The sequence below is a fragment of the Perca flavescens genome, chromosome 14 (genome assembly GCF_004354835.1).
Source record: "Perca flavescens isolate YP-PL-M2 chromosome 14, PFLA_1.0, whole genome shotgun sequence".
Taxonomy (NCBI): Eukaryota; Metazoa; Chordata; class Actinopteri; order Perciformes; family Percidae; genus Perca; species Perca flavescens.
Window position 1 is genome coordinate 32762574 of NC_041344.1, and position 15733 is coordinate 32778306.

At 40.5% G+C, this 15733-nt stretch overlaps 1 protein-coding gene across 2 annotated transcripts in view; it reads left to right on the plus strand.

Annotated features, from left to right (window-relative positions):
- Nucleotides 1–754: 754 nt before the first annotated feature.
- Nucleotides 755–15733, plus strand: part of LOC114567832 (septin-7) — a 51662-nt gene continuing 36683 nt past the window's right edge. For both annotated transcript variants that reach the window (XM_028596968.1, XM_028596970.1), the window contains exons 1-3: nucleotides 755–952; nucleotides 2590–2591; nucleotides 10577–10679. In XM_028596968.1, the coding sequence (XP_028452769.1) occupies nucleotides 898–952; nucleotides 2590–2591; nucleotides 10577–10679 (160 nt within the window). In that variant the 5' untranslated portion in view covers nucleotides 755–897. The remainder of the gene's footprint in view (nucleotides 953–2589; nucleotides 2592–10576; nucleotides 10680–15733) is intronic.

Sequence of the window (15733 nt, forward strand, 5' to 3'; positions counted from 1 at the left end):
TTTGAACAATTGATCAAGTCTTGCTTCTCTCTATGACAAGCTGCTCTGCACACGGTTGTTCTTTTTTTTTTTTACTTTGAAAAGGCCAGCACACAATGAGTTTATAAACCATTTTTAACTTCCAGAACTGAGCCATAATCAGCTTTCAAACTTTATGCCATCACTTCTCTTTTTTTTAAACCCCATTTTAATTTAAGCACAAATGATGCCCTTCATTTTGACTCTCAATGTTACTGCTAATAGAGTTAACAGGTTAGTTCCATTGAGATTGAGGATGTTTCCCATAGGGAGATCTTTCCAAAAAAGCAACACACGGATGAATGAATGAAAAGAAAAGAATACCCTCTAGATGGCACTGTTGACTGTCAGTATGTCTCATTTCCCAAGAGCCAGGAAGAGTGTTTTGCACTCTTTTAGAGCTGAGCACTCTTTCAGCTGTAATCACTGTGTATTTGTATAGATTATTTGGTGGGTGTGGATGTGAATTTGGGCTATGTGCTATTTTAATTCCTTTATTAGCTATTTTCAGAGGCAGCTGTAGACATTTCCCAGTCTTTTGCAAGTCTATATTCATCACATACCAGTTGAATTTAGTTGGTGTTTTCCTAGTTAATATTATAACTAGGCCTGTAAGTAGGCTATTATAAGTAACTGTAGTATGAGGACATAATTGTAAGTAATATTTGGTTCTGGTTCTATCCAAATCTCGCGATGCATCGCAGTCGGTATTCACCAAGGAGAGCGTACGCATTTTGATTTGACGTTCTTGCGTTATTCACATGATGCCATTACGTCCAATAATGTGCGTATCCCACTCGATCTCACTAGGTGCAACAGTCGGTACAACTCCTACTACTTCAGCTATAGTTGGGTTCTGAGCTGAGTTTGTGAGAGACTATGTCAAGCGGAGAAGTATTGGTTAGTAAAGCAGACGGGAACGGCGGAATAATGGGTGAGTTTTCTCAGCTTTTTAAACATTTCCTCGCCCGTGTGTAAAGTTGACTCAAGTCTAACTCTTACAGAGTTGGCTTTTGTTTAGCCAACAGTTTCTATATAAGCGAAGCGAAATGTTTGGACATTAAGGAACCCTCTCGGGAATAACGTTAGTCGTTCCGTGTTTAACGTTAGCCTAGCCCCGGGTAACTACTCTCATAGGGGAATGTCGCAAAAAAACTTCATGTAAAAATCTGGATTTAATATCTCGTTGCTTTTTCGCGCAGCGTAGTTAGCTAACGTTAACTTAAAGTTACACACATCCTACTGTCTATGCACACATCGGGGAATTATTATCTTCCGGTAATTTTTTTGTGTGGTAAAGCTAGCGAATTAACGTTAGTTAACCCCGTTTAGGCTGGGCGCTAACGGGCCACCATGCTGTGTTATAGTGTAACTTGAAAGTGGCAAATCCTTTAGATTTCAGTCCTAGTTGATTTAGAATTTGTATTGGAGTGAAAACAATGAAGTTGTGCTGAATTTAGAACTGGCTCTTAACGAGTGCTAGAATGACTTGTAGCAGTAAGGACTATACGTTACTATCTTCAGATGTATGAATGGAGTTTGGCTCTCTAAATAACATGTAGTATTGCAAGTTATTAATGTTAATAGTGCCGTGACGTTAGTTGGTTTATAACTACGTTAGCCTGGCATTTCCTGTTATTGTTGTGAGTAACTTTAGCTACGTAGCTAGTCAAGCCTGCTCATTACAAGAGAAGAGAACTTTCTGCTGTTGCAGTGAAACCCAACACAAGTATTTCGGTTTAACGTTAGACTTTTAACGTTGTTTACCAGCGATACGATTTGATAGCGTGAGGAATGTTAGCTAACGTTAGCTCCATAGGTGAGTGTTGTCCTCCCAGGTGGTCAAACAGGTCTGTCTATAGTAACGTTACTGAAAGCCGAAAACTTGTCTGAGTCACAATGTGATGTCAGTGAACGTTACATTGCTAGATCATCTCCATTGACAGCAACAGGAATACTTCTCTATTTAGCACTTGCATGTATCTACATGCACCATAACGTCATTTGTTTTATCCGTGATCCTGTTAAGTTTGTGGTTAGCTGACAGACGATTGTTATATTGCGACATGTTCTGATGTTACGTGCCTGGTCATCCCACTGCATTCTGACTCACAATATTCAAATCTGATTAGATGTGGTGGCTCGGTTGGTTCAGCGGTAGAGGGTAGAGCAGGTTCGAATCCGACCTGTGACGATTTCCTGCATGTCTTCCCCCTCTCTCTCTCCCCTTTCTCACCTATCTGTCATGTCAAAAAAGCCCAAAAAAGAATCTTTAAAAAAATCTGATTGTATCCATTACAAAGCCACACAACCGTACAGTTGTTGTAGTCTAACTTGCCATTTATAAAAGAAGAGGAAGTACAGGTACATGCAGTGATTACACATCTAAGACTATAATGGGACTAAAGTTGGTAGTCAATCGCAGTCAGAGCCAAGTGACATATTGTCTGTGCTGTTTGCATAGTGGCAGTGACATAGCACAGATGGGCAGGTCAGGCATTTAGCCAAACAGAAAGAGAATGTCAGATGGCGTGGCAGTCAAATACCAGTGGGACGTCTGTGATGACAGAGCTGTGTATGAGGGTGCTCTCAGTTTGTTCAGGTGTTAGTGTAATAGAGCCTGATTATTTCCAAAGTCATCAATGGAGGATACATTATTATCCTTTCTGTGAGATGGCCTTTTTCAGGTTTGTAAGTCTGGGATCACACCACAGGAAGGATTGGGCGTCGAGAACCGGTTCCAACTTGGTACCGTTTTCAAAAATTCAATTAAAAAAAATTTGGAACAGATGACTGGATTTGGTTTTGAATCCAATCAACGGTTCCAAATTTAACACCCGTAAGTTTTGGTTTCCGTAGCAGCCACCGTACTTCCAGGCGCTTATTATGTTGCCGCCATGGCGCACAATAAGCGGCGCTCTTCTGGCTTTATTTTACGTTAGTAAACATTAGTTTGTTATGCTTTGGTGTAGCTTTGACTAAATTTAGTTAGGCTATCTTTCTATGAATACAGATGAAGTCTTGCGAAAAGAGAATAAATTGTCAATGCAATGCTGTCAGCTTCAGTATACTCCAGTGTGTGTATTGAAATGGATTTCAATGGATTTAGACTCTGGTGCGAGCCTTCACATCTGATTTTATACCACAGACTCATGGTTGTGATTATATTCTTGAAATCACAAAATGAGACATCAGATCAGGATGCATCGTGTTGTAAATATGTATCCTAGATGCCTATCATATGAATAATTTATTGTGTGACAACATGGATATTGTGGGGATTTGTAACATGTATTATTTAGCATATAGTATGCAGACTGCCATAACAGTTGATTTTAAGCATATAAAAGTCAGATTAGAAATCGATATCAGCAGGATATACACTTTTTTTTGTGGCTGTGTATGTCATAGACAAATACACTTTACCCCAGTGGAATAATCAAAACATGGTTAATGGCACGCAGTCATGGGATTCACTGCTCATGTGAAGGGAGAATGCATATTGCATGCAGCGTGTGATGCTACTGAGTTAGCATGAAGCAGCGCAGTGATAACGTGTGATTTAAAGGTGCACAGCAGACAGAAACATGGGCAGTTGGTTCAGGGTTGAAGTTTGGCTGAACTCTAGGTGAATGGGAATGTTTAAATCAACATGCTTCACGTACTAAAACTATATGACTTCACTGACATGCACTGATAGTTCCCCTCTTCTTTTAGTGTCATGTCATTTTTTTTAGTGGTATGTTGCGCCTGTTCTACTGGCAGATACATGTATGTAAGACATGATGCCCACTGGCATACAGCTAGCTTTGTTCAGGCTACACTCTTTATACAGGGCTGATAATAAGCCACAACTGGTCCTACTAGTTTAGCTACTAGAAAAGTAACATTCCTCACATCAGTATTTTGGCTCAACGGATGTACATTGCTGGGATAAAGCCTGACATGCTGAATGTCCCTCCCCTTCCGCTATCTATTTTGCCATAGATTTCAAGTTCCCTGTTGTTGAATTTGGGGCTGTAATGTAAAACAGCTAAGCTTAAAGTTGCCATTAGACATTAAACAGGAATTTTCTGTGAACTCTCCCGTCTCTGAAACTCTGTTTATTTCCCATGTGAGACAAAAAAATCTAATTTGGGACTTTTTTCAGACGCAGTGTGAATGGAGCCAAGTGGTATCAACAGAGCAGCTTGGAAGAATAATAGTGTGGGATGATGCACGATATGTCTGAGCTCTTCTAAGGTCGTGGGAAGGGCTTTTGTCAGAAAGCATTGGTATCCTCTCTCTGCTGTTTGAGTGCTCAGAGCCCTGACTCTGGATGAGTTGGACCTCTTTGTAACCCCAGCTTCCTGGAGGCTCGCCGCATCATTTCCTGTAGTTTAGAACAGCAAAATGCACCGTGCATGTCACTTACTGTTGCAGTGATTTCATTTGTCAGTGACACTGGCCTGGAGCTTAAGCTGAAGACACAGATGTTGGTTCTGTTTTAGAGAATGACACCTGTTCCACCTTTTGACAATAGTATTAAACCCCTACATACTTTTTAAATTGACTTTGTGTAGTACAACTGTAATTACCTCGAAAAAGTTGCCTCAGTTTTCGTTTCTGTGACAGTAAAACAATAAGTATGAATAGAGAGACATGTCTGCCTGTAACTGAAAGTTGATGCACAAACAGACCCAAATTCAGCCTACTATTTAAGTAGTCTGTGCATGTGTGGTTACAGTTTGACTGAGAAATTGCAACCTAGCTCAGTGTTCGTGACATCTCTCCTGTAGATTATAGCACCTTACCCACAAAGCATCACACTATAGCAGCACAGTTGCAGCTGACGCTTTTTGTGTCACATATGTCAGGGTGTGTGTACACATGCATTTAAAATTGCATTAACCAAAAATATTTTATGACTGCCCCATTTGGTCTATATGTCCTTCTTTCTCAGCACTTTAGCCACTGCTGGATACCACCGAAGGTAATCCAACATCGTCCGCTGTAACATTTGTCTTCTTGTTTTCACTGTGCGAGTTTCCAAACACGTGATTGCAGCCAGAATCTGATGTCGCACTAAAGATTGCATCGTGATCCATGAAGAGTCACACTGGCTGCATCTCATGGCCCTTATGTGATAGCTCCTCGACTCCTCGGTCCTTGACTGCACCGGTAGTTGTTCTGTTCCTCCTCAGTGAAGGCCGTCTCAAAGCCGCCATTTCTGTGCCGAGGAGCGAGCATTGAAGATGGATCATCGAGGACCTATAAGAGGAGCTATAGGCGAGGAAACACGAGAGCATCCTTCCCGGTAGTTGTGCAGCTGAAGGAGTTGCTAACTCTGCCCAAACAGCTGACGTATTTATGTGACGCTTCAGAGGAAAGGAAGTCTCATCACTCTAAAACACATTTGCTCGTTGCCTCTCTTCTCCCATGATTTCCTCGCAAGGAAGGGAGGCAAGTGGAGAACTCGAGGAGGCAATTTAAGCAACATGAGATGCAGCGAAGGAGTCTCTGATGCAATACCAATTTACATATAACAAATATTTCCCCATAGACAGTATATAAGAATGGACCAACCGATCCCGTGTCTCTGGACGGAGACCAGTGAAGGATATTAGAAGCACTTTTCCGGTGATTTTCCGCTGAGCGTTACTGAGCAGCCTCCAACTGAGAGAGACAACGTAAATGTGACGTGAGCAACCTGTCTGAAAGTTGTAAGTCTTCTGGTAGCTGTGCCAAGAGAAATCTCAATCATTCCCAATCTTACAGAGAAGGAGAGTGTAGGTATATGTAAGGAGATAACATAGGCACAGGCTAATTATTGCTAACTAAAATGCTAGTTAACATTAGTAATTAAACCTAAACGGCTAATGTAAGTCCAAACTGCCTGCGAGCTTCTCCTGTACTATACGGTAATTCCTCTACTATGCGACATTAAGTCACTTGGTTATGACACAATCGTTAGCCTATTTTTACAAAAACGTCTGCTACGGAGCCATAACGTGAGATTCATGGTAATGGAGCCTTTTATACATTGTCATGTTTCTTTAGAAATAAACAATGGACAAATAGAGTCTTTAAACGCTTCAGATGTAAAGTTATTCGCTGTCAAGTGGCGTCAAAATGAATGGGAGTCAATGGAATGCTAACAGGAGGTGATCTCTTTGTAGCATCAAAATGGCGCCATAGGAGGTACGAGTTCTGAAGCGAAGCTTACCCTCTTGCTTTTCCTGTGGTTGTAGGCAGGACCAGGAAGTGAAGAGCCGGCAAGTTGGATTGCGCAATACCATGCTATGGCCTACTTCAGACTACATTAAAAATACTTTTTACGAAAAAATATACACACTGACAGCATTTGAGTACCAGTTATCCAGTATCAATATTATATCCATATGAGTGGTAGATATCATCTTAGATTTTGGATATCGTAATATGACATAAGTATGGTCTTTTCCTGGTTTTAAAGGCTGCATTACAGTAAAGTGTAGGGGTGGGAATCACCGGAGGCCTCACGATACGGTATCATCACAATACTTAGCTCATGATACCATATTATTGCGATTTTAAACATATTGCAATATTCTGCGATATATTTCAATGTATTACCTTTTTTCCAACTTCAAATGTTTCCAAATTTCAAATGATGTCCCCAAAGGAAAATTTTGTCAACATCTGTTTTATCTAAAAAGATACATTTCTGTTTGTTCATCTCTCTTCAATTTATTGCTGCAAAATGGGATTGTCAAGCAGACAGACTGACCAACACGTATATGAAAAGATCTATACTCGGCATCTGTGTATCAATACAGTATTGCCACGAAAAATATCGCGATACTATGTTGTATCAATTTTTTTTCCCCCACCCCTAGTAAAGTGATGTCATTTTCTGATCTTACCAGACGGTTAACCGTTCTATTATTTGCCTTTACCCACTTAGTCAATAAATATATATATATATCGAGCAATATGGAGGTAATTTGTCAAAAATATTGTTATATTTGAGTTTCTCCATATCGCCCAGCCCTATATTTTGAATGACGTGTTATTGGTAATATGCTTTACACAACATATTTTCTGTACCAAGTTATTTGCACCGTTGCATGTAGAGCTGAGAAAAGGTATTTTGCATCCTGTTATGTGAAAGCACACCGTGTAAACCAGAGAAATCCTTTTCAGTGTAATATACCAGGAGTTTTGACCTAATGCCTTTGTGTACTATGCGAATCCCTTTCGCGTCAGGGCTGAGGTTGTGTTTGCAGCCATTTGCTGAATGTTTGACTGCTCTGCTGTTCGTCAACTGTCTCCAACACCGGAAGCAGTGGGGAGAGGGCCCATGGATGTAAGCCAGTAGTCTGTGCGTGCGATCGTGCTTGTGTGTGTGTGTGCGTGTGTGTGCGCACGTGCATGCGTGCGTCTGTTCTTGCAGTGTGACAAGTGAAGGATGCCTCTTCTTAAATGCTGACACTAACTGGGGACGGCTCCTATAAACACAGGGGAAATAACGGCTTGATGATATTGTACAGTTGCTCTACTGTAGGTCTGACTTTGTTGAGTACTGTAGTAATGTGATGTGGTAACAGTTTAATGACGTTCCTGGAAGCTTTCCACTCAGACTCTTGTCCTACACAGTATTTTTAAGGGTTTCTAACAGAATTTTGGGTAGCTGCGGTGGTTAGTGTGGCGGTGCAGCACATGTGGTAATTGCAAATGTACGTAATTATTCCTCAGACATATTAGCTAATTGATGCGATACATGATACTAGGGCTGAACAATATATTTTATATTACATCGATGTCGATATATGAGGCTAGATATCGTCTCAAATTTTGGATATTGCAATATCACCAAAGTATCGTCTTTTCCTGGTTTAAAATGCTACATTAAAGTAAAGTTATGTGATTTTCTGACCATACCAAACTGTTCTAGCTTTTGTATTATTTTCCTTCACCCACTTAGTCATTATATCCATGTTATTTATCAAAAATCTCATTGTGTAAATATTTTGTCAAAGCACCAATAGTCAACCATACAATATCGCCGCAGTATCGATATTGATGTCTTTGGTCAAATATGTCCGGATATTGATTTTTCCATATCACCTAGCTCTACACGACACATGGCTCAAGATACTGATAATATCACGATACAGCAGTTCTGCGATAATCAGTATATATTGTTAGACAATCCTATAATGATACATCACAATTGAATACAAATTGCCTGTGAAAAGGTCAAGTGCTGTTTTACTGCTAGTCCAAACTGTTAGAAAACGGCACAATTCTGCAGCACAAGTTTTTCAGTCTGTAAATTAAAATTACAGAACTATGGAGCAACTATGGGTCTATACTTTGGACATATAGCCTACGTGGCAGGGCATCAGTTATTTTCCTCAAATTGCTGTCCGTCATCCCGTTGAAATCCTCTTTGGCTAAGTTAACTTATGTTCAAGTTTCACTCATTCATGTGTTGAGCCATGAAGTAGCAACCCTGGGAGCAGGGAAATCTATTTAGAACGTCTTATTTTAGTCATTGAAATATCAATATTTTGCGCCAGCGTATCAATTATTGTATTGCAAGAAGAAGGACAACGATATATTGCTGTATCGATATTTTGTCCCACCCATTATTGTTAGTGATTGGACCTTTTGCTTCTAAAATATCCCAACTGGAACAACATACATCCTTTTCTGAAATTGCAGCAAGAGCGTGGCTCATATTAGGTTTTCTTACGCCAATACCAGTTTTGCACACCGTTGTCTCGATTTTGTCTTAGAGGGAACCCACAGTGTCAGACTTCCAAACTTTTTTTTTTTTTATTTTACATCAAGGACCCTTAAAATGACACAAATTAGACGATGGACCCCCATTTTATAAGTTGTTGTTCCAGGGACCCCATCTTCTAGGATTTTTGTTTTTAGATGTTTTATAATAGAAAGTGTATGAGACCCAGGCCCAAAATAGTCATACATACTGTCATTGGGTAACTTATGGATGGAATTAGAGTGAAAATTAAGTATTCCCTTTTTTGCTGGGGACACCCTAGAAACCCCCTCAAGGACCCCTCTTTGGGAGCCAAGGGTCTGGGTAACAACGTTTTGGGCTTGTGACCCATTGAATCTAAGAAACCTCTAGTTGTGATCCATTATTACTGGTTGCTAATGTCTATGCATGCCAATGAATGATCATCCCCTCTCAATTTTTGGTATTTTTTAAGCAACCCAATGAGGTACAACTGCTTTCATGTATAAATGTGTATAAATATCTTTTGATGTTAGTAGAGGTGGTCATGAATACAGTGATGGTGGCTTGCCTCGGTTATAAACAGCTAGTGGAAGTTTAACACACGTAAACTAACTAACTTCTGTCCTTGCAAAACAGAATGTATCAACATATCATTTAATTATTGAGCCTCTATAGTTGCTGCTATAATATTTAAGAAACGCCCTATATTGTCATTTCATGGTTGTTAACTGGCAAATAAAGACTGAGACCTGTTCTCCAGATTCATAGTAGCCTACATCTGTGTTTACTGTGCTACTGTTATTTTAACCTAGCCTTTCTTTTTTAAGTGTTTCCATTGTTCTACAGTAACTCAATGAGCTAGATTGATATTCCCTGATAATAGTTGTGTCCTTTTTACTAATTTCTTTCTCCGGTTCTTTTCTCTGTTTTTTTCCTGCCTCATGGACCTGCCTCATGGACCGCTGCCTTCCCATATCATTTTTTTTTGTCATCTTGACAACCCACACCCAGCTGTAAGTACTCTACTTATTTCTCATTAGTCTGCAGGGCCTCTGGGCCATATAGATTGTAGTTAAGTTGGCTCATAAAAAGTTCTCTGAGTATGTTTACATGCACACCAATATTCCACTGTTATTCAGAATATGACAATATTCAGAATTTGATACAGGTTGTAAACAGCACATTCCGTTTGGATATGACAAATTTATATTACGAATTTCCAATTAAGACACATGGGATTTGTCAGCATTATTCAGGTTTTAGAGGCATTCTTTGGACATGTACACAGCACACTTGGAATATCCAACTCAATCATGGTTTTTACAGCAGTTTACAGCCTGTTTACGGCTTACTGTCAGCTCTGTGCGTTGCTATGGTTGTTGTACACAAACCATCCAGCCAACAGTTTGCAAGGCTGCGGTAGAGATGCATGGCCGAACAATAAACACAGCTACTTTTAAACATTATGAAAGACTTGGATACCAACCGGTTGTTGATATGAGCAAACATCGCGACAACCTTTTCAAGAAGCTGGTTGAAAGATTTAAAGAAGGAGGCGGTCCAACAAGTTCCCCACCAGTGGAAAACTACATGTAAACGGGAATATTAGTGGAATATTCACTTTCATTAGCCATGTAAACAGCTTAGTTGGAAAATCGTCTTTTTAGCAATAAGGGCAAAAACCAGAATATTATGTGCATTTAAACATATTAAGTGTTAGCCAATTGCAATTCTTCTTAGCTTTCTTCCCCATTTTTAGAATTGAGTCATTTGTATGTAGACACACCTGCGGCTCAAATTAATGGGGTGTTTATTTTTGGTCCACAGCTACAGAAGAACCTGGAGGGCTATGTGGGCTTTGCAAATCTTCCCAACCAAGTTTACAGAAAATCTGTGAAGAGAGGTTTTGAGTTCACACTCATGGTTGTGGGTGAGTAATCCTCTTGTCACACTCTTTTGCACCCTTGTTTCACCTCAGTCTTTGACACAATCAGGCATTCATCAGATATTAACAAACGCTGCTACGAGGGTTACGGTTCCTCAATCAGTTTGCTTATTCAAGTGTGAAGCTCTTAAAAGATGGTAATACATCTGCATACAGTAAATCTGTGTCCGTGTTAGAACTTGTAGCTCCTACTGTACATGCTCATGTGTCAAGCAGTATTGAGTTTCACAGAAACGTCCCAGCTGAAAGCGATAGCAGCTGGCCGCCCAAACGCATTAGAGACGGTTTCAGTTGAGGAGGATAAGTTGCACGTAAAACAAGAGTCTGGCAAACCATATTTCAAACAAAAATATGCCATTCAGCAGTTCGGGCAGCCCACTACTGCTGCGTGTGTGCGGTTGTGTCTCTTGGATTGCGTGGTGGGAGGAGGTTTTCCTGTCATTCCATTCACGCAGCCAAAGTCAAAGCCTGAGCAGCTGGTTTAACGGGCGACGCAGCCAAACAGCCCTTCCCTTCTCCGCTGCATGTTATCCAGAGGTACCTGAGCAGGAAGCTGCTCTGAATGCCTGCGTGACGTCGCATCCTGTCCCCCCCTCCGAGTTCACAACCCTTACCTGCCTCCAGGGCTAAAGAACCCAGTCTCCATGGCAGTGAGATTACCCTCCTCCCTTCTGACTTTGTTCATGTAGAGCATGCCCTGCCCTTGTTTTCACTATATTTTAGTGCTTACTTCATCAGACATTACAAGACATTAAAAGGAGAATAAATATGGTGGAAAAGTATGAACACTCCAGGAATGAATACATTTTTTTTGGTGTTTTCATTATGGGCATATTTCACTTATTTTAAAACAGAAAGTAGTGCAATTGGCAAAGAGAAACAATCCTAGACTGAGAATAAAAAGACTGAAAAGTATCTCTTATGCTGTGAAATTGAAAATACAAAATACGGGCTTTTGGGTGATACGTTAACTGGTTCCAATGTGTTTCCATTCACATACCCTACAACGGTAGAGCCATGCCATACATCGTCCCTGTCTTGTGCAGAACTCTCTCTCTTTGCTGTTGTAGCTGACCGGGAACCAGCAGGCGGATCTTGAGGATTCCGATGATCAGTTCCAAATAAACAATTACGAAACTAAAAATCCAAGTAAAGCACTGCAACTTGAGAACAGTTATTAGTGCAAACAACAACAGAATCTGAACTGAACTTTTACCGTTAGCACTCGTATGACTTCTCCCCCCCCCCACACCCTCTTTATCAGTAAAATATCTAGATAAATGAAAGAGAAAGTACAATTTTGTTTTTGGAAAATTCAATGGGAATGAAATGTCTGACCCGTGGTGGGAGAGCCACATTTGGGACCCTGTTTATAACCCAGTATATATTTTTGAATGTATATGTAGTGGGGGGATAGCTATTGTTAGCAGACAAGTCAAAGTGGGCCAGTGCCATTTGTTGGTCAAAGTCAATATTTGGCAGTGATTTGCACATTGGCAGGAACTGACCTTGAAGAGCTCATTGTGTGTTGTCCTGGTTGACAGAGAGTTGAATGAGCTCTGTTGTATCCCTTTTGGAAAGAGCACCCTCACATTAACAAGAGGGGCTTTTTGGAGAAGGAGACAAAATCTGACAGACAGGAGGAAATTGATGGCTCTGCCAACAGATATAAGTGCAACACTTTTGTCATGCTCTAGACTTGTTAAACTTTTACTGTCTCCTAACCCTTTTAAGGGGAAAGTCCCATTCATAAACACAGAGTGGTGAAGAGAAGATGACTGCTTTCAAGCGATAATGTCGAACATGCAGAATTTCCCCTTCACAAACGAACAGGCCACTTTTCATTTCACCGGCACATTATTAGCCCAGTGTCTTGGAAGCCCTATCAAATGAATTAACCTAACGTGGGCTCACTCTCACAAGCCAAACTTTTCCTGCTTCCCCTCCACCAGCCTCTTGTATGCAGTGGTAAGTGCCTTTGAATAAACCCCCATGGTTTACACAGCTGCTGGAAATTTCCTTTAAAGGAAGTGTGTTGGCTGCTGTGCAAGCCGAGCAGTGAGCCAGCGGGTTTCGGCTTGGCGGGCTTGCTCAGTGAGAGTGATCTTCCTCCGGTGCCTTGCTGCAGTGAGTGACAGTGAGTTGTTTCTTTATTTATCCCTGTGCAATACGCTTGCATGGAGAATTTTAATGAAACTATGTAATGGCAAGGAGCCTCCATTCCGCCCATTGGTTGACAATAGACACTGCATTTCTGAGTGATGCAAAAGACCTATATAGCAGTTAAGTGAGCCCTCGGCAGCACACTGGGCATATAACAAGTCCAATTCACTTTCTGTACAATAGCTCCTTTGACAGTCTTCTGCTGTGTCCTTATAATATTTGTATTTAACTAATTGATGTCCTTAAAATGTCCTAAAACTTAATTGTAATGACATCTGATCTTAAAAATTAGGACTGCCAAGTAAACATCCATGAGTCAAATCATCAACTGAGGTGCCTCCAATTCAAACCTTGTGTTGAAAGTTTTTATACACTGAACAAACCCATATACTAGCAGTTTTTCAAAGGTAGTCTTGTTTAAAAATGGACTGGACAACCCAACTGTAATGGAAATAGTGATGGAAAAGGAGGGCAGAGCAGTGTGCAATGCACGCCCTGTTTCTTCACCTTGGTTTTCCGCTGTCGGAAACTCTCAGGTCTGGTGCTGAATGCCAGTGAGCTCAGCTGACCTTCTCTTTTATCAGAGCAATCTCTAGCAGCGCTTTCTCTGCTGTTGTCCAACAGTGGGATGTCCCCTTTGCTGACAGTGCTGTTAGCCATGCAGGAGAGGTGCTCCACAACCTCTGGTTATCACTGAATTCTAATTTGGAAGACTGTTTTTCAATGATTTCAAAGGTTGAAATCTGATGTTTTCACATCACTTATGATAATTAAATATCAGGGGAAAAAAGCACTAGAGTAAAGGATAAACGCTAGACTTGACACATAGTAGGTCTGTGCAATTAATCGTGATTATGATTTTGGTTCCTAATGATCACAAAAACAGAGTAATTGAGAAAAACAATTATTTTGCAGATAAACTCTTTTTGTTTTGTTCTGAATGGAAAAAAAGTTCAAATGGGAAAAGTATTAAGGGGAATTTTACAGTTCTAGGGGTTTTTGCTGTCCAACTGTTTAACTGTTTTTGTAGATCAATAAATACAACATCTTTCCAAAAGTCAATGAGCAATTGTGTTAAATAATCATCATATTGACCAAAATAATCGTGATTATAATTTTTTTTCTCTAACACATAGGCTGGTATAGAAGTTTAGTCTGGGTTGCATACTTAAAGTATCTGTCCGAACTGGAGATAAAGATTTGACTTATAGATTAGACAATTCTAATTCTGAAACAGCCTTACTAAAAATTGTAGTTTGAACAATTGAACTAACTATACAGCATAACCTGTTATCTATCTGCAAGATTCAGCAGTAAACCTACAATAAAAAAATAAAAATGTTGTACCGCCAACTGAAGATTAAAGGAGAATTCCGGCCGATTTTTACCTGAATCTTGATCGATATCTCAGTGTACTGTCAATAGGGGAAAAAACGAGCAAAATCAGTGCTAGCAAACTGGAGTTGCTGCAGCTACGTCCAGAGCTCCCAGTTAGCTAAATAGGTAGTTGTCGGGGCATCTTATAAAGAGTGCCTTTGTGCCTCTATACAGACACAAATGCAATTCAAATGTCTGTGCAACATGAAGAGGGCCCTTACATGACAACAAGATGCATTTTCAACTCAGACATTGTGAAGAAACCGTTTTAAATTCAAAGTTTGTACTGTCACCTACCGGCGTGTTACCGGTGAGTTAGCCGGGCTAGCAGGCCCGACCAGCCTCCTCGCTTCTGCTTTCTCTCCCGTTGCCTGCCGCTGCTGACAACAATCCACAGAGCGCTGGTGGTCTGGCTATGTCCTCCAGAGGACAGGTCATGCCTTTGCAAAGAAAACTTGAAGTTTATTTCCCACTGAAAAATAGGTAATTGAGCACTGTAGTGGTTATGACCATAAAAGTGACTTTGTAACTACATGGAAACGGTCCAAATGATGCCTGTGGCTTGCACAGTAATAGTGTTCCTGAAGGCTAGCTGTAGTCTCGCGCTGAAGCCCCGTTGGAATTCAGTTGTTGCAGGAAATGGTAAACAAAGAAACGCAAACCATTTCTTTTCCACAGTAGATCAACACACGTTGTTCTTACTCCAAGCTTCTTCCTTTGTGAACACCTTCTTCACTCTTCACACGCTAAGCTCCGATCTGCACACTGCTGTTTACCGACGGGTGAGAAAGCAGAAGTAAAGATGACTTTTTTTTCCTATCGAGAGTACTCAGAGATATATAGCAATCAAGATTCAGGTAAAATATCGGCTGGAATTCTCCTTTTAAATTTCCCATTGAGGGATACTAAAGCTATCTGAACTGAACTCTACACTCTACTTGCCTTCACCATCTTAGCTACGTAGCGGAAGCTACGGCACGTAGTGTCAAATTGTGAATATGAATTCCTACTGACCCGATTTGTTTTGTTACTTAATGACTACTCTAAATTACACCTGCTTGGGAGACAAAAGAAAGTTTGGTTAGCTGGCTCAACAGTGACCAAGAAAATTATAGCTCAACGCTGGCTCCCCCCCACTCGCTTTGTATAAAACAGTGGTTGTGTGGTATTTTCTAGACATAGTTATGCTGGTGCTCTCCACAGCAAGGATTAACAAAGTCAAGTCATCGACTAAAGACCTATAGAAAGGTGCAGCAGCACAGGTATCAGTCCTAATGACCTCAGCATCACAAGAACTAGAGGAGAGGGACTAGGCAAGGTGTGGTTTCTGTTTTAGTTTTTTCATTCTTTTCCTCGAGACCACGGTGGGTGGGGGTGGGAGAGGGGGGTTGTTCTTGTTCAAGTGTTTTTTGTCGGTTTTGTTTTTGTTGTTAAATATTAAAAAATGTATCTTTTTTAAAAAAAAAAAAAGAAAAAGGTGAATATGGCGGGGGAGGTAG